At 27.8% G+C, this 24,423-nt stretch overlaps 1 protein-coding gene across 7 annotated transcripts in view; it reads right to left on the reverse strand.

Moving 5' to 3' along the window:
* Window positions 1-24,423, reverse strand: part of LOC119668647 (2-oxoglutarate dehydrogenase, mitochondrial) — a 37,838-nt gene that overhangs the window by 6,522 nt on the left and 6,893 nt on the right. For 3 of the 7 annotated variants that reach the window (XM_038078226.1, XM_038078225.1, XM_038078221.1), the window contains exons 1-11: window positions 22,134-22,241; window positions 8,158-8,269; window positions 7,953-8,096; window positions 7,711-7,881; window positions 6,462-6,591; window positions 3,572-3,650; window positions 3,327-3,503; window positions 1,992-2,226; window positions 1,207-1,920; window positions 976-1,130; window positions 24-918 (exon numbers count right to left, since the gene is read on the reverse strand). In XM_038078226.1, the coding sequence (XP_037934154.1) occupies window positions 24-918; window positions 976-1,130; window positions 1,207-1,920; window positions 1,992-2,226; window positions 3,327-3,503; window positions 3,572-3,650; window positions 6,462-6,591; window positions 7,711-7,881; window positions 7,953-8,096; window positions 8,158-8,250 (2,793 nt within the window). In that variant the 5' untranslated portion in view covers window positions 8,251-8,269; window positions 22,134-22,241. Of the gene's footprint in view, window positions 1-23; window positions 919-975; window positions 1,131-1,206; window positions 1,921-1,991; window positions 2,227-3,326; window positions 3,504-3,571; window positions 3,651-5,492; window positions 5,596-6,461; window positions 6,592-7,710; window positions 7,882-7,952; window positions 8,097-8,157; window positions 8,270-22,133; window positions 22,242-24,423 lie in introns of those variants that run through there. The other 4 variants (XM_038078227.1, XM_038078224.1, XM_038078223.1 and 1 more) reach the window with 2 other exon arrangements.

Consider the following 24,423-nt stretch of genomic DNA (forward strand, 5'->3'; position numbering starts at 1 on the left):
TTATATTGAATTAAGTTTTTTACCTGTTCCAGGCGCACAATAGCTACTTCATTTTCTAGTTCTCTTTCAGCACGGGCTTTTGTTAAATCGTAATACACTTTTCCTGAACAGAAAACAACTTTTTTTACGCAATCGGGATTCTCCCCTGCTGGTCCGTTATCGGGAATAATACGTTGAAATTCAGTGCCTTCAACCATATCACAAAATGAGCTCCTTGCTTCAGGATGTCTAAGCAATGATTTTGGTGTCATTAAGATTAAAGGTTTGCGGAAAGGTAAAGCAATTTGTCGTCGTAATATATGGAATAAATTAGCAGGTGTTGTACAATTAGCCACAATCCAATTAATATCATGCAATTGTCGTATAGCAAATTCATCAGATTCAGGTGGGAAATAATCAGGATCATCAGATGACATTTGCAAGAAGCGTTCTACACGTCCTGATGAATGTTCTGGACCCATACCTTCCATACCATGAGGCAATAACATTACTAAACCAGATTGACGCACCCATTTAGCTTGACCACTGGATATAAACTGATCAATAATACATTGTGCGGTATTTGCAAAATCACCAAATTGACCTTCCCAAAGGACTAGAGCGTTTGGATTTGTCATTGAGTAACCATGTTCAAAACCTAGTACAGCATATTCTGACAAAGAGCTATTTGAAACTGAGTATGGTGCCTGATCGGGATATAAATGTTGTAAGCTATTGTAAGTAGCTTTATCAACAAGCTGATGATGGAGCACATGGTGACGATGTGAGAAGGTACCACGTTCTACATCTTGACCAGATAAGCGAACATGTATACCTTCTTTGAGCAAAGTACCAAAAGCCATTGCTTCACCAAGTGCCCAATCTACTTGTTTTTCATCAACCATAGCTTTACGTGCCGCTAAGATACGTAGCAGACCCCTAAATAATATGAATATAAATGTAATATAAACTATAAAATATTGTTATTAAATTAACCTGTGAATAACGAATTCAGCTGCGTTGGGTGGTGGTTGAGAAAATCTGGTACCAATGTGCACTAAAGTTTCTTCTTTTACACCAGTCTGGCACACTAACAAAGGATCTTTACCTTCAAAGAAACCAGACCAAGGTGAATCAAGCCAATCTTTATACTGTGAAAAAAAAAATTATTTTGTTATACATTTTTATTTTTTATTTAAAAATAATTTTTAATGTTTGTAAAATTACTTTAATGTGTGTTTCCTTCTTTGCACCTTCAAAAGCTTCTTCGCAAATTTTTTCATACTTGGCAGCAACAGATTTAACTTCATCACCTGTTACAGTACCTTCAGCAATAAGTTTATCAGCATACAAATCTAAGCAATTCTTCATTTTTCTAATCTTTTGGTACATAAGAGGTTGAGTAAACATTGGTTCATCGATTTCATTGTGTCCATTGCGGCGATAACAAACCAAATCGATAACAACATCTTTATGGAATGTAGCACGCCATTCAGCAGCAACTTTACATACATGCATAACTGCTTCTGGATCATCTGCGTTGACATGGAAAATAGGTGCATTAACAACGCGTGCTACATCAGTACAATAGGGTGAAGAGCGAGAGAAACGTGGATCAGTGGTGAAACCAACTTGATTATTTGCAACAACATGTATGGTACCATGTGTTGTATAATCTGGCAAATCTGACAAGTGCATTGTTTCATAAACTACACCCTGACCACAGAAAGCTGCATCACCATGCAAAAGTATTGACATTACTTTTTTGCCTTCTTGATCACCACGATAGAATTGCTCGGCACGTGTTTTGCCCTGTACAACAGGATCTACAGCTTCCAAATGAGAAGGATTAGCAACGACGGCTAAACGTATATTTTTATTTGTAACACGATTTAAACGTTCAATGTATGTGCCTAAATGGTATTTCACATCACCGGAACCCTGGTAGACAAATTCGAATTAATTGCAAATACTTAAAAAACAAACATAAAACTAAAGTTAAAAAGACTTACATCATCTGCAGCTTCTAAACCAGCAAATTGATTGAAGATTTGTTCTAATGGCTTTCTGCAGACATTTGCTAAAGTATTTAAACGACCACGATGTGGCATGCCCATTATAACAGATTCTACACCCAAATCAGTTGAAACATCAATAATTTCTTTCAAAGCAACAATCATCATTTCGCAACCCTCCAAACCAAAACGTTTTTCAGAAGAGTATTTTTTGGCCAAGAAAGCTTCAAAACTGTAAATATAAAAAACACAATATTAAATTAGTATATATATTTCTGAGTCAAAAAAACATTATTCATTAGTTATTTAATATTCATAAAACAATTAATACATATTTATGTTGTTTGAAGTGCACTCAATTACCGAGCGCATTACTCGAAGTTGTGAATAACCCTAATAAGAAGCACAAAGATAATACACAATTAAAGCAAATGTTATTTCAAATAAAAAATTAATTGAGACTTTTGGCTCATAATTATAAACGATGACAGATTCAGCTAAACTTACTATATACAACATAAATAACAAATTACTGCTTAGGGAAATCTGCATTTTTTTCTTTGTGCTCAAAACTTCAGTTTTTAGAGCTTTGTCACTGTCACGGTCTCATAACCATATCATAATTATAAAACCGTGCCCTCAGGATATTTTTGATGACAACATCTGGACCACAGTGGTAGCTAGCCATTGGTATATCAGCATCGCAGACATACTTAGCCCTACCACTCTCTGAAAAATGATGGCTTATCTTACCATATCAGATTCCTTACTAAAAAAAACAATTTTTACTTTCATAAAATTGTCGACATAAGACTATTAACACTTAAATATTTAAGGAGGTACTATTGTACTATTTTTTTGTAGAAATTTTTGAATAATTTCAATGCTTTTCTTCACGAAATCGTTGTTCTTTTTTCGTATGTATAAATGCGCCAACGGTTCTGCAACTTTGAGTTAGCAAGATTGCTTCGTCTGTACCCAGGTAATTTTTGTATAAAAACAATATATATATATATATAATATATCATTTAAATGAGAAGCCAGAATTCGGAAAGTAGAAAGATAAATTATGCAGTTTTTTCGCTGATGTATACTAATAGCGATTGGGAACTGATAATGGTTAAATGAGTAGTTATATCAACGTTTTAGAAAAATTAAAATTTATCACCATTAGTAAGGTAAGCGAAATAGGCATTCCTCTCAGGGAGTTTTTTGCCTCTCAATGTCGAGTTTCAACAAAAAAATATAACAATGTGTAAAAATAATATATATTATATTATTAAAACTCAATAATATAATAATGTAAAACTAAAAAATATATAATGTACTTACCCAGTAGCACGTGTCAAACGAGCTAAAATTAAACGTTTCTGTTCGGGTGAAAAAGTCATTACACCAGGAGTTTCGAAGCGTTTTCTAATCCAATTGCATTGATCCAGAGAATTAATGAACATGAATTCCACACCAATTTTATTGCAATAAACATTCTCTAAACGGCTCAAAATATCCCTAGAAATAAAATAAATCAGTATTAGTGTTTATATCAAATAAATAAAATACTGTAGAAATATACATACTTCAATGGCAAGGAGGATTCTTCGCCACCAATAAATGTTGTGCTGGGCAATTTAAATTTACGTTCCATGTCATTTTCGCCTACATAAATGATGTTAAATTTAATTTGATATTAGTTAAATGATTTTAGATTGTTGTGATCACTTAAATTTAATGCTTGTTTTTGAAATTCGGAGAACAAATTCTGTTACAACATGCTATATAACAATTTTTTTTTTTTTCGGAAAGGAAATGAAAAAATTGCTTCAACAAAATGCATTTTTTTTTTATTTTAAACATGCGTTTCGGTAAAGGAATAAACATATTGTATTTCCTATAAGAGATTAATTAATGTTAGAAAAGCGTTCAGCTTTTTATTTATTTAAGAATGTTGTATTTATACATTTGTATTTATACGAGTTTTGTTTGGTTATAGAGTTGTGAAAAGTTGGAATAATTTAATATATAATCATATAATGAATTAACTATTTAGTGTGTTGAAAAATATATTTGTAAAACTGGTTATAATAATGGGTCTATTTCCCACTAGTGGATCTGGAAAGAAATGTACCCTAAGAAAAAGAAGTGTACTAAGTATTTATATTTAGGTGGCTTTAGTACCGGAAACCACATATTTTTTTAATTACACTGTATCCCACTAGAGGCGTTGGTGAGTAAGAATATATTAAAAAGTAGATATATATAATATTAGCAACAAATATATTTTTAATTACACATTGCTAACTAAATGCAATGTTTAATAAATATAGTGTATTTAAAACTACGTAGCTTTAGTATTCGTAACTAAATATTATTTCAATTATATATTCCCACTTAAATGCACTGGATAATAAGAATAGTGTGTATAAACAAATGAGTGACTTTAATAACACCAGCTAAATATATTTTTAATAATATTAAAAATGATTATAGGCAGTACATTGGTATAAATACAGAAGAACTTTTGAATTCAATTAAATTTATTTTTACACAAAGTAGGGTTGTATTAGAGGAATGTGTGGAGTTTATCTTTTTTGTGTATCCATACTGGGAATATTAATAACTCTGTTAGCATTTCGTTTTGAATATTTATTGAATACATTATTTTTTATTAGTAAAAGCAACAATGATATTGTTAAAATACCATTTTCTGTTAGTTTCTAAAATTTCGAATGTAGAGAAATTTAAAAATCTAAGCTGGAAAGAATTCTGCTTAAATTTATATATATGAAATTTCTATATATCTTCCTACTGGCAGTAGTTCTATAGCTGAATATCTAATATATTCTTAGAACTTATGGCATTTACGGTCATTAGTAGTCGTCAGCTAACTGCTGTATATATAAATTTTTAATATATTTCTTTTATTATATGAATTACAATTTATTTAGACATTTAAACTGCTAATCTGCTATTAGCAGTTTTAAAAAAGAAACCATTTCGTAACCTTTACTATAACTATGGTAATAAAAACTAGTTTCAAACAAGGAAAAATAAGTTCATTGATTTACTATCAATTTATAAATTAAATATTTAAGTACATATGCAGTAGAATAGAAATTAATATGACACTAAAATTTAATAATAATAGTTAAGTTATATTTTTAACTTTATTTTTTTTTTTCAGCGCATCTTTATAAAGAAGGTTTGTGGTTTTTATTAATTAAACCACATGAGAATTGTAATTGTCAACATCCTTATATACTGATGCAGACTACCTACAACATGCAGGGAAAATGGGTGACAGAAATAACACCAAAGGATATTAATTTTATTATTGGAAAATTATTAACAATTCAGTTTACTGCTATAAATAATCGACTACTTAATGGTATAGTGGTGAACTACTTGAAAAAGGATTTGATTAAATATATAATAAATAAATATATACAAAGGATAATGGATAGAAACTACACAAACACTATGTGATTCTAACTTACTTACCAAAATTGAAATTAGCATAAATAGCTTTCGTTGTGCTGTTGTCAGGCAAATCGGCAATATTAATTTCAAGAGGATCGAGGTGAGCAATATTATGTCCTCGAATCTATTTGTAATTGTTGTAAGTAATACATACACACACACATTTATTTAATTGCGTTAGAATAAATTTTGAATTTTGTTGTTGTTTTATTTTTAGTTTGTTTTTGTTTTAACATTTTTAATTGATCAATTTTGATATCATAAAACGATTGGCAAATAACATGGTAAAGATGGGTTAAGAAGTATGTTATAAAAATATATAAAGAAAAGAAAAAATATTACAATATTAAATTATAAAACAATGAAATTGAAAATTTGTATGTATTTAGATAACGAAAAGTATAGCTATAGTAGATGATAACAATCAATGAACAGATATAATTGGTAAAAGAAATATATCATATGATTGACATTAAGGAATTTCATTTTTAAGATTACAAATAAAATGATAACACAAATGCAAATAAGTATTTTGAATGCATATAATCAATCACAATGCTAATATTTACAGTACATAAATAATCGTCTTTTATTTTAATATACAAAATATATAATAATAATTCAAATTAAAATTACAAATAAATATTTTTGTTAGTGAAAATTAAATAAGTCAACAATACTACTTGTTGTGAGTTCACTTCAAACACCTAAAATTTTATTTGCTAACAATTGATGAATTTCTCAAAAAAATTTAAAACAGCAGAAAGTGTTAATAATATATAATTAATTAAAGCTAACCAATTTTTTGTGATAAGATATGTGTAGCAAAAATATTTTATATTCTAATAACATTTGTTATTTAAAATCTTGATTTGTCTATTTACTTTTATTTAGGAATAAAGAGAAACACAATAATTTGCTAAACTCCGAATTTCAGCATCTTTTTTTTATCTTTTTTAAAATTTGAAAAAACATTTTAAATAAATTTACCAAAAAAGAAGGAAGTATGTTGCCGCAGTACATCTTCATTAGCACGTCTTTGCAGACCATCCTTGCTAACAGTTGTTTCACGCGTTTTAATCCCTAGAGGATCCAAATCAGCTGCCAAATGACCTCTGGACTATTTTGCATTTGATATTTGAATTTCATTTTAGTATAATTTTGATTTGTAAATTTTAATTTATAAGCTTTAACTTTATATAAAATATTTAATAAAAGGACATGTGTATTTATTGTGGTTTGTTTTTATAGCTTAAAAAAAAATTAACTACAGACTACTTCTAATAGTTTCACATAATTAACAACATAAATAAGCTGCATGGAAAAATATAGTTTGAATATAATAAGTACTACTAAATGCTTTAACCTTTTAAACAAATTAATATACGAGAACATAATAATTATTTAAATAAATTACAGTCAATACTAAAAGTACATATGTAACTGAAAAAAATGAAAATTACTAAAGTAATATATAAACAGTGACATATATATTAATCATATATTAATATAAGAGTAATACTATAGAACTATAATAGTATCCGAATAATATTTCAAAGTATAATCTAATATTAATATAAACACTATAAGTTACAAATTTACTTTTTAACACATTGAAATTAATATGAATTTTCGATATTAATAATAATATCATAACTTACAGTGGTAACTCATGACTGAAAAACTACAACTTATTTAACAATATAAGAATATAAATTTATACAAATTATAGATCTATCTTCTTGCATATATGGAAGTAGGGTGCAAAATGAATAATTTGCAAACAATTTGTAAGACATGAGAGAAGAATATTAAAAATATGAAAACATGCAAGTGATATTAAACCTGACCTAATCACATTTCTTGTAATATAACGTGTGTCTAATCAAAAATTAAAACATTTAAATAAAATTAATATGCATTCTTCAAAAACAAAAAAACGATAAAAAAATTAAACTATAATAAAATATAGTTTTTAAAGTATAAAAACATATATATATATATAATAAGAATATATATACACTGAAGGACATGCAATTTGCAATGGTGGAACTGATAAAATGTTTTATTTATAACTTTATTTTCACTAATGATAAATTTTGTAATCAAATTAAAGTCATGGAGAAATAAAATTTAAATCTCGACTAACAAAATTCTTAATAATGCAAATGAACTTATTTAATGAAATTGATGTGCAAGAGGTTTGTTTCTGAATATGTAATGTAATACTTTTACATACTTGATAACTTCTGATTATTGCCTGCACTGCCAAGTGATCGTCAATTGTTTTTTCATCGGGCGCTCCTCCTCCAGCACCCATAAATGCTGACAATGGCATAGTATTCCTGCCCATTGGAGCTAGATTAGGTGGTCCTGAATATTGGTTGGTACGGAAATAAGCATCCCAAGACTAAATTATTTAGAAATATATTAACATCAATTAATTCTTTTAGTTATATAGATATATATAAGATCACTTACTGTATGCACCGATTGCGGGTCTCTTAACCAAGAATTGTATATTTCCTCAACATAGGCAGCACTTGTGCCATTTACGAATTGTTCATTTAGTGCAGCTGAACTATATTTACGAGCCCAAATAGCAGCAGCTGCATTTCGAATAAGCTGTGAACAAAATAAATATATATTGTATTTGAATTATGTTTAAATATTTAATATTTGTTACCTTCCTATTGTTAGCATTTTGCATCCATATTAAAAAATTACGTCGCGACATTGGTGTTAATGTCGTACTGATAGTAGCGCTTGCTCGATGCATTTTGGTTTTATAATTTTAACTGAAAAGAGAATTATGATATATAATTATAAAATATATTGAAGTAAATATTTAATATATATTATTTAATTATATTTTTATTTTAGCATATATTCTATAGTAGTTCCAGTTAGTTTATTTAAATAAATGTTAAAGGCAAAAAGAGTTGGAATATTTTCAAATAAGTTCTTTAGGATTTCCAAATTATATTTTGAAATTCTCTATAATATTTAATATAAAATTATTTCATGAATTACACAAAGGTTATTACACATTTAGTTTCTTCCACAAAATACATGTACTTATTTGATAAAAAATAAATATATTTTCAGTTTTGCGTACAATATAATAATTATTTTATAAACAATAATAAACAAATAATTATTTCATTATTTTTAAATACCTTTAAATATCTGTTAAATTTTTTTGCACTGTATATTAAATATTTATATTATTATATGTAACAGTAATGATAAATACTTAAATCTGAATTTGTCTATTTGTGTGTTCATAACTCTAGTTATCTGCTAACTGGAGCTTCATCACTGTCTGAATTTGTCTATTTGTGTGTCCAAACCTCCAATTATCTTCTAACTAGATCTTTGTCACTGTCATGACTTTATAACCATTTTTATGGTTATCAACTCAAGCCGACAATCAGAATTTGTCTATTTTTGTGTGCAAAACTCCAGTTATCTGATAACTGGAGCTTTGTCACTGTCATGGCTCAATAACCATTGTCATGGTTAACCCATGCTCATGGTGTATACCCCGACACGGTGAAGGGTAGTCACCGGAGAAACGCCAAAAACTAAAAGGCACTACAGCACTACAGACTATAATCTATCTAATGGCATATTTATATGCGTTGGTGTCCAGACCTCCAGTCGCCAAATTAGCAGATTGTAGCTGTCCTCAGAATACTATCAGTCCAACCAGGCACTCCTATTAACAGATAACTAGAGGTTTGGACACTAAAATAGACGAATTCAAATTGGTCATTTTAACCTATTTAAAAATCCAAATGTTTCTTTTCTAAAAATATACATTTCATATGTACTATACTATAAACTGCATATAAAAATATATTCTATAAAACATGTATTATTCAAATTAAAACTTTCTTGAGTGATTTTCAATTGCCTATAAAATAGTAAAAAATATTTGTCTAACGATTAATTATCGAAATTAAATTTCAATTTGCATATAAATTTTTTAATATGAGTAATATGTCACCAAAAAGCTAGAATTATAATCACTCAACGGATAATATTCGAATAGCAATTTTATTCAAAGTGTATTTTTTATGACATCAAATTATTGCAAGTTTTATTATCAAAAGAAAAAAAGGTAAAACCAAATAAATTAATTAAATATCACGCTGTAGTCAGAAAAAAAATTAAATATCAGATAAAAACAATTTTTATTGTTAATAAAGCAACTTTATTAAAATTAAATACGTTTTAATATATATAAGATTATTATTACAATACTCTTTGAATTCAATTTTTTATTAATTCTGAACAGGTTTCGAAAAAAAGATGAATTTAATAAAAACAATTGATTGTAATTCACCGGCAGTGTTGTAAGATATATAAGGAGTCTTGAATACATTTTATATTTATCGCATATTGAACATGTAAACATAACCGCCCAAAATTTTGGCGCATAGATAGTTTTCTACTTAATACAATGCTATTGGCATAGGTGAACAAAACCGACTTTTAATATAAGCAGCCATTCCATTCACGCAATTTTTTTTTTAACTTATAAAATTTAATACAAATTAAGGACAGTTTAAGGATAATGAATATAGAATGATAATGAAGGTAGAAAAAAGTAAAAATACCTTCTGTTCAAAAAAAAAACTATTTAGAAAAGTTTGAAGTTAACAACTATAAGCTTGATTAAAACTTTATTATATACATAAAAAGAAAATCAATATATATATATAGATGGTTTTAAAATATGAGGAGGAAAACAGCCGGCGCCTATTAAACTGGGCATAAGAGAATAATAGAAACTTTCTCACCAATGGCGATATTCCAGGCAGAAGTTTTTGCTGTTAGAAAAAACTAAATATCTTCCAAAAATGTTCTAAATATGAAAGGGGACTGCAACATACATAAAATAAACAAATACATCCGTTACTCATTTCGTGTGTGGTGAATAATAATTCACTTATTCTTAAGTCACATTATGTACGCAACAGCAATTGTAGATCATTAATAGCATATCTTGCAATAATTAGTCCGCGCACTTTGAGCTGCTTGCGCCGTTCTTAAAAACAGAGGCATTTGAGAAAATGTATGAAAATGATTTTAAATTGACGGTCGTTTTATATAATATATATAGTTTTATATAATAATAAATATAATTATCAATAATCAATACGGTGTATCATTTCATTACAGGATAAGAGTTTCACTTATTTCTTCTCTTGCAAAGTTGGCACCAGTTTTAATAATATCGTCAACCATATTAGTTCCCCATGTTTTTATGAACAGTAGTCTGTTATGCACACTGACCACTGCCCATTGCTAGTGCCGGCCAATCTCTCTATTGCTTCCTGAACATTTCTGGAAGATATTTAGTATAAAGAGGTTGGTTTAACATAAATTTTATCGCATATTTAACACCAAACAAGCTATAATGGTCAGAAAGTTTATGGTTTTGATGACAACTATTGTTGATGTGATTCCAGACAGTGGCAGGTATGCTCGCCAGTTTTGGAGTAAGGTTCTTGCTAACTAGTTACTTCGACTGACATCAACAGTTTCTTAGTACGAACAACTAAACGAATATATTTTGCGAAAGTCGAAATACGGATGGTGTAACTTGAAAGTTTTTAGAATCTCTAGTCATGCAGACTAGAGAGCATAAGCTATATATTACCAGTAGTGACGAATGCATAAAATGCAAGAATCCGTGGATTAAAGAGCACTCAAACATCTCTGTTTCTGTTTGATTCTCTTAAAAACGGAACTAAAATCTAGCTGTGCGTCTAAGCCCACTAGTTGTGATGGATTTAACTTCGTCTTTAATTGAATTATTTTTTAGAATTCAGTAATGACACACAAATCCTAAGTAGAATGTAACATCATCTACTGTAACAACTACTTTCAACAACCTTAATATGTTATTGCTTTGAACTTCTCAGGTCTATACGTGGGTTTGGTTAGCTTGGTCTATTAACCTACTTACCATATGAGAAAATATGGAATCAAGTAGGTTTTAACCATTTTTGGAAATTTCATTAGCTATTAATAATTGAATCAGATAATTGACTGCAATAGAATATTTTTTTATAAGAACAGTCGACAGTGATTAAATTTTGTCAACTAACTATAATTAATAAGACTAGCGATATATATATTTGTCTCAAAAATATGAATTATTTATAAAAATATTTAAAATTACGAAATTGAAGATAAGATATACTTAGGCTCGTTCTTCATGTATAATTAGAAAATTGATTAAAAAGTTGATGTATCGTTAGATAGTTTACGTATAAGTATAAAATTATTACGTCAGAAATAAAAGAAAGAAAGTAAGTATGAATGACAAGACATATTCCAACAAATTTAATTATTATTGCTAAGAAAAAGTGGGTGTGATATAAATTAGATTATAAGAAAAATGTATACTCAGCATTGATTGTGATAAGAAAGATAAGTTAATTGTAAAATCCAAAATTATTATAACTGTATTTGTTAATGAAAATACGAACTGTGAATATTTGTTAAATGACACACCTTTTGACTGAACAAATCGATAAAACTTTCCTGTGTACTAAGAAAATGAGAGCAACTGTTGCATTCAAATGCACTTGAAAAAATGTGTGAAAAAAGTATAAGTAAAAAATCAATAGATTGTTAACATTTCTGGAAGGGTGGTTTGTAGTGCGAGTGTAACTCTGTATGCTTTGAAATTAATTCCATTTAGTTACTATTCACGTGACTTATATCTATGAGTCACAAATGGAAGGAGTAAAAGATTGAATAAGTGGAGGTAGATGTCTTTTTATAAGCTAATTTAAACATACTTTTTAGACAAAAAGAGTGAAGGATTTTTATATAATTCGGTTCATAGTTCTATTGTATTACTGACAAATGAAACCGTAAATTTAGATTTTATTGCATTCAAATACATCCAGCCGGATGTATCAAAATCGAAAATAATTTAGAAAATAATACTATTACTATAATACTATTATTAATTGCAAAACAATAGTATAAATCCTTAAATTCAGATTTTTAGGAGCATCTAGAGATTTCAGAAAAAAAAAGAGTCAAATATCTCAGCTACTTACAAATACAGAATATTTGAATTAAAAATCAAGATTCTAAGTAAATAAGACAGCAACACAGTATATAAATTTCTGAGAGCATTGATAGCAAGATAAGAATCTAACATGGCGTGTACACTGTCTAGACTTTGGCAAGATTTTAATATTCGAATGCAAATATGTAGTCTTTTTGAATTTTGTATACAAATACAAAAATTTGTGTGGTTTAGAAAAGAAGTATAGCCAGTGTAGATACAGGGTAAGAACTCGTCTCAAGTGTACATTAGATAGATGGACACAAATTAAAACAACACATCAATATTACACTACATGGCCCTGAATACCATAGTAAAAATCAGGATGAAAGACGCAATATTGAAAAAAGAGATATACCTATGTGATGCTGAAGACATCATTTGATGCATGACAAAGGCATTTGTTAGAAAGTGAATGCTGGTGGAATTAATCTCTAAACAATAATGGAAATGTTGGATAGTAAGGTCAATCTATAAACCTGCATTAACATCACTAGTTTTTAATTAATTACTATTATATTATTTATTAATTTTAAGCATAATATTAAAGAAATTATTTATATAATAACTAATGTAACTATAAGCTAATCACAATAAGGCTCATGTCATAATCATAATCATAATCATAATCAATGGGAACGTTATCATCATAATCATTGTTGCTTTCAATGCAAATTAAAAACTGAGAGTTGAAGAAAAAAACAAATCTCTGTTAAAATTCGGGCATGAGAGCCGGAACTATCAGCCGGGATGTATTAACATACATTTTCATCATAGCCCGAAAGAACCATTTCTGATGTGCCCGTGTGACACTCTACATAATATGGGCCTGATACAGCCGAATTTGTTGTATTATTATTATATACCTAAAATGGAACTATTCGCGAATAAAGACGAAAACCAATTGAATGTTACAGCGACAAGGAACCGATGGCACATATAGCGCAAATGATCCTAATTAGTATTGGAATCAGTATGGCTTTATGACTATACATGAGTAATAGTCATAAAGCAACAATTTTTTTTTGAATTTTTTAAAATAGGTTTTTGATCCCAAGACCACATGAAGTCAAAAATGCATAAAATTTTTTTTTTTTTTTTGGAACTCCAAAAGGTCAACATAAAAAAATTAATAATATTTGGCTAACAAAAAGGTTCGCCACTGCTGTAATATTATTATTCTTTGTCATTTGAATATAATTAATATAATTTACAAAATTAGTAACCAACTAAATAACTGTAGTGAAAGTTATTTAAAGCCAAATTTTTCATATTTGTTTCCATTTTATTCTACATATATTATGAATTGATCTGTGATAATTATTTCAAATTAAAATTTAATTATATATAATTAAAAAAATTTAATAAACCATATATAATCACATAAGTTGATCAAGTTTTCAGATTTAGAGCGTATTAAAAGCTATTATAAAAATAGTTTAATTACTTTTAAAAACTTTTTATTTTACAACACAAGCTATTAAAAAATGACATATATTACAAAAACATGCCGTAAAAACGATTTATTATTATAAAAACAATTATTGCCATATCATCCCAATTTTCTAAAAATATTTACAAAGTAAATGTCAAAACCACAAATATTATTCGTTATAAATTTTTTTTTGTTTAAAAAAAGTAACTACCTACAAAAAAATAATAAATAATAAAAAAATTGAACTAAAATTATCTTTAAAATGACTGTTAAGGAGGCAGGCATTGACGTAGCAGACCTCATGTTTTATCTCGATTTTCATATAGCTAATTTTTTTTATATGTATATATATATATATAGTATATTGAAAATTATGAAATTTTTGTAAATTATTTACGCAAATAAAATTTTTGGCAACGCAGTTTTTCTGTCTGGTTTTAAACAATTTAATTTTAACTTTAAAATATGATAAGCAAATGAGTGATAAAATACTTTGAACCTTAAAATGATTGTTACATTGACTTGCGACAATTTTTTAAGAAATTTTCCAGCTTTACTTCCATATTTACTTTATTTTATAATTAAATAAACAAAAAGGTTTTCAACCTGAGTTTTATGGCCAATGGCAAATTAACATATTTTAATTATTTGCAATTCCTGATAATTGTTGGTAAATTTAATTTTTTTATTACTTTGTATTTACACTTGTTAATGAGATAATAAAATGAAGTTATATGTAAATTTTAAAATCTTTTTTTACTAACAAAAAAAAAAAAATGCATTGAACAAATAATTAAGTACTATATAATATTGATAATTGCATTTCTGTTACTTGCCGGTTAATTAATAAAAGCTAATTATTTTAAAAACAACAACGTACAATTATTAAAAAACTGTTTCTGGTCTAATTGAGATCTTATCACTTACTGTTTTTTTTTTTAAGTGATAAGATTTGAAGATAAGGTGTTGTAAAATAAAGTATCTACCATCTTTAATGAATAGTTTCATTATTCTTGGGGAAGTCTACTTAGTTAGATATTTGTACTAACAGCGAAACTGTGAAGTATGTAGTAATCAATAATTGGTTGTCTACGATTGTTGTCTACGATTAGACGTAGACCTAGACACTAGTAAGCCCTAACATTATTTAATTGTTATTGATTCTAACAATGATTTACTTGATGAAAAAATCGCATCTGTTAAAATTTTAGTTGAAATATTTAAAGTACTTAATATAAAATGCGTTAAAAAAGTAATGAATATTTTAAGTTTTCGCTCTATATCTTGTTTATCTCGTTGTCTCTTTTTATGTAATGGTTGCACTGCAGTAATGAAAGTGGTAACTATCCGTCAGCTAGAATTCATGTTTCCCAAACAAATAAAAATTTTATGTATAGCAAGCAATATGTCAAATCAGAGACTTTGAGTAAAATTTATGTGAAAAATAGTTGCAGTGAAGCATTCAAAATGTTAAAGATAATTCACGGCAACAATACTGTATCATAAACACGAGTTTATGATGCTTTCAGGAAGGTTGAAAGGATGTTGAAGCGAAATCAATTGTCTTAACATGTTCATTAATGATAAAAACATGGAAAAAATTTACCAATTTAAGGTTAGTTATAGAAGAATTATCATAACAATTATTGGTGAAAAAACAGCAATGTCAAATAGTTCCTACGAAGCGATTTTTACAGATAATTTAAACATAGAACGAGTGACAACAGAATTGTTTTAAAAATGTTTATGTATTCAATAATTCGTAGCAAAATATAACACCATTATCATGCCGTTATCACTTTATTCTCCAAACATGATATCCTACAACTTTTTTTATACCCATCTTAAAAATATAGATTTCTCTAAAAAGATACTAGGTTAATTCTGCTTGCAGGCAAAAGTAGACACTAGTCACAGTCTTTTTTTTGGTTCAGTTTTGATCTGGTTCAGAAAGAGTATGTATGCCTCTAATTATATTGTTTATGAATCTTCGGTTTTAATCTAGGCCATGAAATTATTATTAATAAGATTACTGGGTGGGAAGTTCTTATCCGCTTCTGGCATTTTGGCTTTAATTCGAAAACGGAATATCTTCTGTTCTGCCTCAGTCGCTTAGCAGTACTAAAGATTACCAATAACCGCAATGATTCAATCCTCAGGGAGCCAATAGCTTATTTAATCTATTCCATTCTAATAGCATGAAAAACATGGGTTCATTCAAGTTCAGTGTAATAGTTTAAGTATTTATCAAGTAACCATTGCAAAATTGTTTGTTTAAATAACTAAAACTTTATTATAAAGTATTTTTGTTTGCTTATAAGAAATTTACTATATAATTAATTGTTCTTACGACCAATTTACTATAAGTTTTTTGATTTTCAGGGTGCTTAGGTGTTAAATACTTTATGTAATATATATTAAATATTTTTAAAGATCATGATAGTTATAAAAACGTTTTTTAAATAAACTTAACTAGCTGTTGCAAACAAATTTTATAAGCCTATTATTGTTTCGCAACAAAATTATTTTTACAAAGGGTTATATATTATTATTATTGAGTAAGGGATCGTGCACTGCGACCTAAAAGTTCTATTGTGCCAAGGGTTATATAACATGAATGTAAATCGAATTAGTAATGGGAACAGTTTTTTCTATATCTGACTTAATTACTTTAGTAGATTATTTTAAACATTTTTTTCCTTCGAATGCTAGTGTTCACATGATTTACTATTTTGACTGAACTATACCTTGTGCAATGTATAAAGTACGGAGAGCGGATATTTGAAGTTTGCGTGTAAAAATGAATAACAAATTAAAGCTATCTCAGTGGTTGCCACAATATTTGAGAAGTTTGAATTTTCGTAATATAAAATCTCAAGCGATTTGCGTTCGTTTTGTGGATTTACTGTGTTCACTTAAGTACTAAATGCTTATTTATACAAAAACTGTATTCAATAAAAATTTGCTTTCAGCACAAATAACATTAAATAATAATCCGAAAAATAATTATTTAATATGTAATTACAGAATGTTAATGAAATAGTAATGGAAACAATGTCTACTCTTGAAGCAAAAAGTATTAATCTGTAGAGCGCAACAATTACATTATTTCTAGAAATCTAAAGTGAACTACTAATTAAGCAGATAAAAAATGTTGTAATATAATAGAATATAAAATTAATAAAAAAAATAAAAGTATATAAAAACAAGCGTTATATAAACAGTTGACAGCCAACTAAAAATTTATGAGAGTTAATGAACTGCAATTTTAAAAAGTAAGCGGCCTTGTTTCAAATGCATTTTAAATGTGAACGAACTTGAAGCTCGTTTTTAATTAGAAATATATATATATATATATATATATATATTTAAATTTAAATTATAACAAAACAAGAAATTTAAAAAAGATATAAAAATTTATACGAACAATTTAGAAAATATACAAAGAACATTTGTATTAAATGTGTTGTGACTCAACGGTCTGAGTAATTTGGCTACATAATTTACGTAAGAACTGCGGGTGATATTGATATCAAATTGACGTGTATATACACATATATAGCACACATATAAACTACATATATATAAATAATTATAAACAAATAATGACGTCAAAAATGTTTTAACTACACGAGTAACTCTTAGAGATTAAAATCTAATTGTAGTCAAGTACAAAAAATTGCAATTTTTTTTCGAAATTCTTGAAGACATCACGAGATTCGAAATTCTCATGTTGTTAACTTAATGTTGCCGTCATAAGATGATAAAATTTTATATAAAATACCAACAAAATTTTGTTGATAAGACAAAATTACGTGAGTTTTATTTTATAAATTAGCACATTTGGCCCCTGTCGAAATTCTCTAGTAAATTACACTTGCCTACCAAAATTGCAAAAATACTTTGATTAGAGCGTATTTAGTCATAATTACTATAATTTAGTCGAAGTCGAAGTCGTGAAATTGGTGAAATGTGAAATTAAAGCAGAAAATACTGAATTGCTTTAATGGCGAGACCACAAATTTTGGATTTTATAGTTTGACACTTGTTGGTCGCCAGTCACATGTTCTTATCACTAAGTGTGCGACGACTTAGCTTTTGTTTATTGTACTCTAATACCAAATAATGATGAATTGATATTTGCAAACTCTGCAAATATGTTTATTCATGCTTGCAAATCACAAAATTCATTTATTAATAAAAAAATTCTTATTGTAATTAATTAAAAGCGGAAGTAAGGGATCAAAGGTTATTAACGATCACATAAAAAAAGTCTCATTAAACGCATTATTCCAAAAGTGCAGTAGTTGCTAAGTACTTTTACAGAGATTTGTAGTTTTATTTTTGGTATTCGTTACTCTTTTTTGAAATAATGAAGAGTGATACATTTTGTTATAATCATGGATTTTTAAACGGCTTCCTTGTGACTGGGACTTGGGACTTTTTATTGAAGCACAAACAACAGTGTGCAGTGCAGCAGTTTTATATAAATATTTCTTAAGAATACAACACAAAAATTGTTTACTTATAGATTGAGAGATATTCGAGTTCATAAGAATTCTTGAGAGATTTAACAAACATACTTATAAGTGAGAAAAATATGTTATATTCCAGGAATAATGTATTTATTTTTTGCCGCATTTTATGTGGTTTTTCTTTATTTTATATTACTTTAAATAATATAAAAAAATATACAAATAAAATCACTTAGTTTATTTGTTAATTTCAAACAAAAGTTGTGGTTTATTTATTTATAACATATATCTCGATCTATGTTAAAAATTCATATAATATAAAATAAAAAGGAAAACATTTTTAAATAAACTATGACGTGGATGATTTATATATATTCACATCAAGCGAATATTATATAAAGCAAATTATTTTAAAATATTTGGACTTTATTCCCTTTTTTTTGTTTCAGTGTTTTGCCGTTCTCATTAATTTTATATATTTTTTTAAAACAAATGCCAATTTTTCTTTATTTCATTTCATAATTTTTATATATCTTGCACAAAATCTCAGTCAAAATTAATTTCATTTAATATAAATAAAGCAAAATATCTTCATGTATATTAAAATTTGAGATTAAATTTTGTATATCAAGTAAATTTTCATCAAAAACAAAGTTAATAATGTTGATTTTTGCCAAATGAAACTGTGGCAGTTTGTAAACAGAATATTCTTACTTCTATGTAGAATAATGTTAAAATAAATTTTTAGAAGAAAAAAAAAACATTTCATTTTTTATAACACATCGAATTGACTAACTTATATACCTATTGAGTATTTCAATAAATAAACAATATTGCAAAAATAGAGAATATGGTTTTTGAGGATTGCTGAAAGACCAAGCCGTTTATTAAAACCCATAGACATTTTATTAGGCACAGTAAGTAACATTGAATTTCAAAACACTGTGCTCACAATGGGTACGATATTTGTCATCAATGCAGTAAAAACGTCATTGTGGACGTCTTTGTCAGCGATGTCCGTGGTGTGATGGTACCCCGAATATTTTGGATTAATGGCACTACTGTTTCCGTACCGTTAAAACTCCGGCAGGTCTCGAGAAACGCTATTTTTTACGTCACCATTAAGTTGGTAATGCAAGCACAGATGTAACAATCCTGCCTTACTCCGATTCAGGCTCTGAAAGAACTGCTTCATATGAAAGTACTTGAACCTTAGCATGAAACTTCCTGTTTGCATACACAACCATAGGATCGTAGGAGACTGAATTTTCGGCAAAAAGATAACGATCTCAAGTTGGATTTTCCAATAAAATGGAAAATCAAAAGAAAAATACGACAACAATACCGCGGATGGTCAATCTGACACAGCTGCCTGCCTTTGGGAATAAAAATAGTATTACAGCTAAGTCTGTACTGAAACGAGGATGTCCCGTCGTTGAAGACCCCAACTAACATCACTTGGTTCCCTAATCGTGATTCTATATCAAGAGACTATGCTATGGTGCTAATCCTGTTCTTCGGCTCCGAAGCGAGTTTGTTTTCAAAAGTTAGCCATACTTAGGTCCATCATCATGCTTTTGAATCAAAACTTGTGACTAACAATTAGTGTATATCAGACACTTTAAAGCAAATTCGTATCGATAAGTCAGTCAAGAAGGAATTTTTGTAAGTTTTTTTGGATGCAAAAGTAATTTTCTTACTTGAGTATCTGAAGACTATTAAAACAATTTATTCAAATTATTACTGTACAACTTTTTAGAAAAATTTAAAGCAAAAATTCGTGAAAAAAACTTTGTTTAGCAGAAAAAAAAACTTTGTTTAGCAGAAAAAAAAACTTTGTTTAGCAGAAAAAAAAACTTTGTTTAGCAGAAAAAAAAACTGATTTTTCATCAAGATAATGCTCCGCACCTGCTAAGATTAATAAAGAGAAGTACAAATTGTTGGAATAGCAATGTTTCTCATCAGAATTAGCTCTGTTTGATTTCTACCTCTTTTCATACCTCAAAAAATTGTTCCTGGGAAAACGATTTGCATTAAATTTAGAGATAAAGCTACTTTTAGATAGGCATCTATATATCTTTCGAAAAACTACTATATGCATAGAGAGATTCCGAAAATTGGTGTGTCGTAGGAATAAGTGTAAAATTATTGGATTGGATTTTACTGAAAAATAAATCAAAACTATGTTTTTTCATATTCATATCCCAAACTTATTGAGCTAACTAGCATATCGTAATTTATTCTTCAATTTATAGTCTCAATGCCAACTTGAATGCCAGTGCACTGTTAAATATGATCTAATGTATCTTACAATCGCTTGGAAAGTATATGGCGTTTTTTTTGCCGGTTCTAATGCACTGAAAGTATACGTAAAACTTAATTGAGAAAGGAAGCTGTACATTACCATTCAGTTTATGATGATTATTATTCTTCAACACAACTGTGATTACAAATGCAGTGTAAAATAGTCATAGTTGAAAAGCAGAAAGTGATAAGTAAATAAATTAGCACTCAATTCTGTAAAAGAATGAATTATCTCAAAACACAGCTGTTTAGCATAAAGAGAGAAATGTTTTCAACTAGTAATAGCTAGTTTTTACAAATTTAATTTTATCACTATTTTCATAATTAATTTATTAGAAAAATAGCCAGACATTGAATGTTTTTGTTTTTAAATTCATTAATAAGAGTTCTTATGTATATAAATATGAATAATGTCAAATAAATCGATAATCTAGAAATCTATCTAAACCAGTTACAAAACAACTGACAAGCAAAACAGCGTACAGAGAGTAATTGACCTTGGCCTTAAATTTTTTATGGGTGTTCTGTTCTATAAATATAGTATGTAGTAAATATTTACGTTTAGTATTTTTAAGCGAACACTATTTGAAATGTCTTGAAAGGTTAACCAACGCAGTTGATAAGCGAACATAATGTGGAAGTATCTTTTAAAAAACTGAATACTGAATACTGAATGTCTCAAGTTTTGAGGTTAAAAAATGAATTATGTAAATGAATTTTTTTTCAAATGGTTTATGTTAGTGTTTTTTTTATTTTTTTTTTTTTTTTTGATAAAATTAGTAAAATAAACAAATGACAAGAAAGAAAATTTTCGAAACACCGCATACAAATCAACACATACACACACACACACACTTAAATATTTTACTCAGAGTAGTTTTTCATTAAAGATATTTTTGGTATTTTGAAATTTTTCGTATATTCAAAATTTATTTTGTTGTTCTACTTTTTCACTCTGTGTTTGAATAGGTAGGTAGGTATATCTTTGAGATATTTTTTCACAATCATTTTTTATTTTGCAATTATTTGAGTATAAACTGTTACGAAAACATTTGATTACATAAGTTAGAAAATTTTAGAAAAACACTATAGAACGATATTTAACCGTCACATAACACATATAGTATTAATAATATTAAAAATTTTTTATTTATCGTAAGGAAGTCAGAGATTTAATTAAGTGAAAAACACTGTTTTTGTTTTGAAATACAGATTAAAATAATTTTTATATGAAATTTCCATGACATATTTTATCTCGTTAGAAAAAACTATAAACGTTAATTTCACTAATAAAAATCTATTTATAGTGTAGATAAAATTTTTAACATATTTTAGTGATTTTTACTAACCGTTTAAATCAAACAGAAAAAAAACAATAAACGTTATCGAAACAGTTATGGACGCGGCCTCGTACGTACTATAATCGACGTTGTTACCGTTCTGAATGCTTCGCGTCAACTGAAACTAAAAATCTCAATGAATTTCAAAAGCTAAAAAGAACCAACCGAATTCGTATTCACGAATATCGTCAGTACAAAATTAAACAGAGAAATATTTGAAAACATGAGGAGCACATGACACGGTTTTTTGTTGCTGGTATCGTTGTATAAGAAGCAAATAACGCAAACGTGATGTTTTATTTTTTATCTTTTATCTAAAAAAAAAAAATATATATATACATACATCTATATACATATATTTATATAAACATTAATGTAGATACTTGTATCTACGGTATTCCATTCCAAATGCAAAATAGATTTTTTTGTTTTTATAAAATTTAAACAAAATTTACAGATAAGTTAATGAATGTTGAATAATTACTTTTTTTTTCTATATTTGTGTGCACACGAAACTACTACAGATAAAATTTTTAAAAGTGCCGCATTCAAATGTCTATAAAAACACTATGAAGCAAAACTTTATTGGTGAAAGTTTATCGACCGAAACAAAAAACTATGGTATTGACTTCAAGATCAAGTGGTTTACTTTGTAGAGAGCGAAGCCAACATAACTTTAAATTTTTAATAATAAGACTCCCTTTCGATCAGTGTTAAATAACTAAAAGCAAACACTAATTTGGTATGCCATTTGAAAGTATGTATATTGAAAATAAAGTAATATATAAATAAAAGAAAAAGTATATATAAACTAAAAATTTCATACATTGCATATGCGAGCTGACCTCTCTTAATTTCAATATATAAATTATTAAGAGGTTAAGAATTTAGGAAATATATATAGTCCAGTGCAACAGAGTGACTCTTACAGAATACGTTACAAACATAAGTTCGATGCATAAAGTTACAACGAACAATACTACACTCCAAACAATTAAGACAAGTACTAACAAAAGCATCAATTGGTGGGAGTGGTATAGGCAAGCCGACGAATAAATCGATCCCTTGCATAATTATGATTAGCGATCTTATATTGAAAGCACACAATCCAAACTTAACGTACTTGAAGAAAGTAATATATTAAGCATTGATATCACCTAAGGTATATTTGTAGTAAGACACACTCAAATACTTATTAAATACAACTAACACTTCCTCAAAAGGTTGAAGAAGAAGATTAACTTTAGAATCTATCTTCTTCAAATGTCTGCCCGACACTGCAAATATGTGAACTGAACACATTACTCGTTTTGTTAGGATCAACTAGCTGGCCATGAGTCAAGCATAAACCTATGAGTCTGTGGCGATGCACATTTTTTTAAAATGATATTAAGGATCTTTCTTTAAAAAAATCTCTCCAAAATTAAAAATATAGAATTTAAAGATATTACCCGTTTCATTAGGTTAAACTAGTTTGCTGTGTGTCCCACATAAAGTTATAAATCGCTAGCGATATTCATTTTATTAAAATGACAAAGTACTTAACTGATCTAAAATAAGTCATTTGTAACAGTTAGTGGGAGACTAATACTCGTATTGTGTTATCACAATAGACTAAAATAAAGGGGTTGGCTGAGCTGCTAATACTATCCACCATCTACTCTCCAGTAAATAGAAAAGCAAGGAATAAAATAATTAAACATTCTCAACTTGAAAAAGTGCACCGTTAAGAAAAAAAAGAGTGTGATTGATTCCACAGTAAAGGTAGCAAATCGGAAAAACGTAAGACATTGGTTAATTAAAGTTTAAAACCTTGGATTATTATTTCCAAACTTTGCAAACTCTACTCTATATAACAAAACTAATTTGTGCATACATTTTTTTAACAAGGAAACAAATTCAGTTTCTTTTCAAGATAACAACAGTTGGTGTAGTAAACCTATATTTATAGGTGCATATATTATAAAATACTCCAAAGAATTTATCTGTTTTGCTAATACATTTCTATAAAAAAACATCAATTTGCTTACTAAAAAGAAACTAAACATAAATATACTTCTTTGTAGAAGTTGTTTAAAAAAAACAAAAAATATCGTAATAGATCTCTTTAGTTAATTTATGCACGCAGTTAGTGCTGAACTTAGCTTCAAACACATAAATTACAATCACCAGTACAACAAAATGACAATATTGTGACCAAAGTCACGTTATTAAAGTTTCTAATGTTTAAAAGAAATTTTACTCTTGCACTCATTCACAAATTTTGAATATTTTTTAAAACAAACAATAATTTCATATT

The sequence above is a fragment of the Teleopsis dalmanni genome, chromosome 1, assembly GCF_002237135.1.
Source record: "Teleopsis dalmanni isolate 2A chromosome 1, ASM223713v2, whole genome shotgun sequence".
Classification (NCBI taxonomy): domain Eukaryota; kingdom Metazoa; phylum Arthropoda; class Insecta; order Diptera; family Diopsidae; genus Teleopsis; species Teleopsis dalmanni.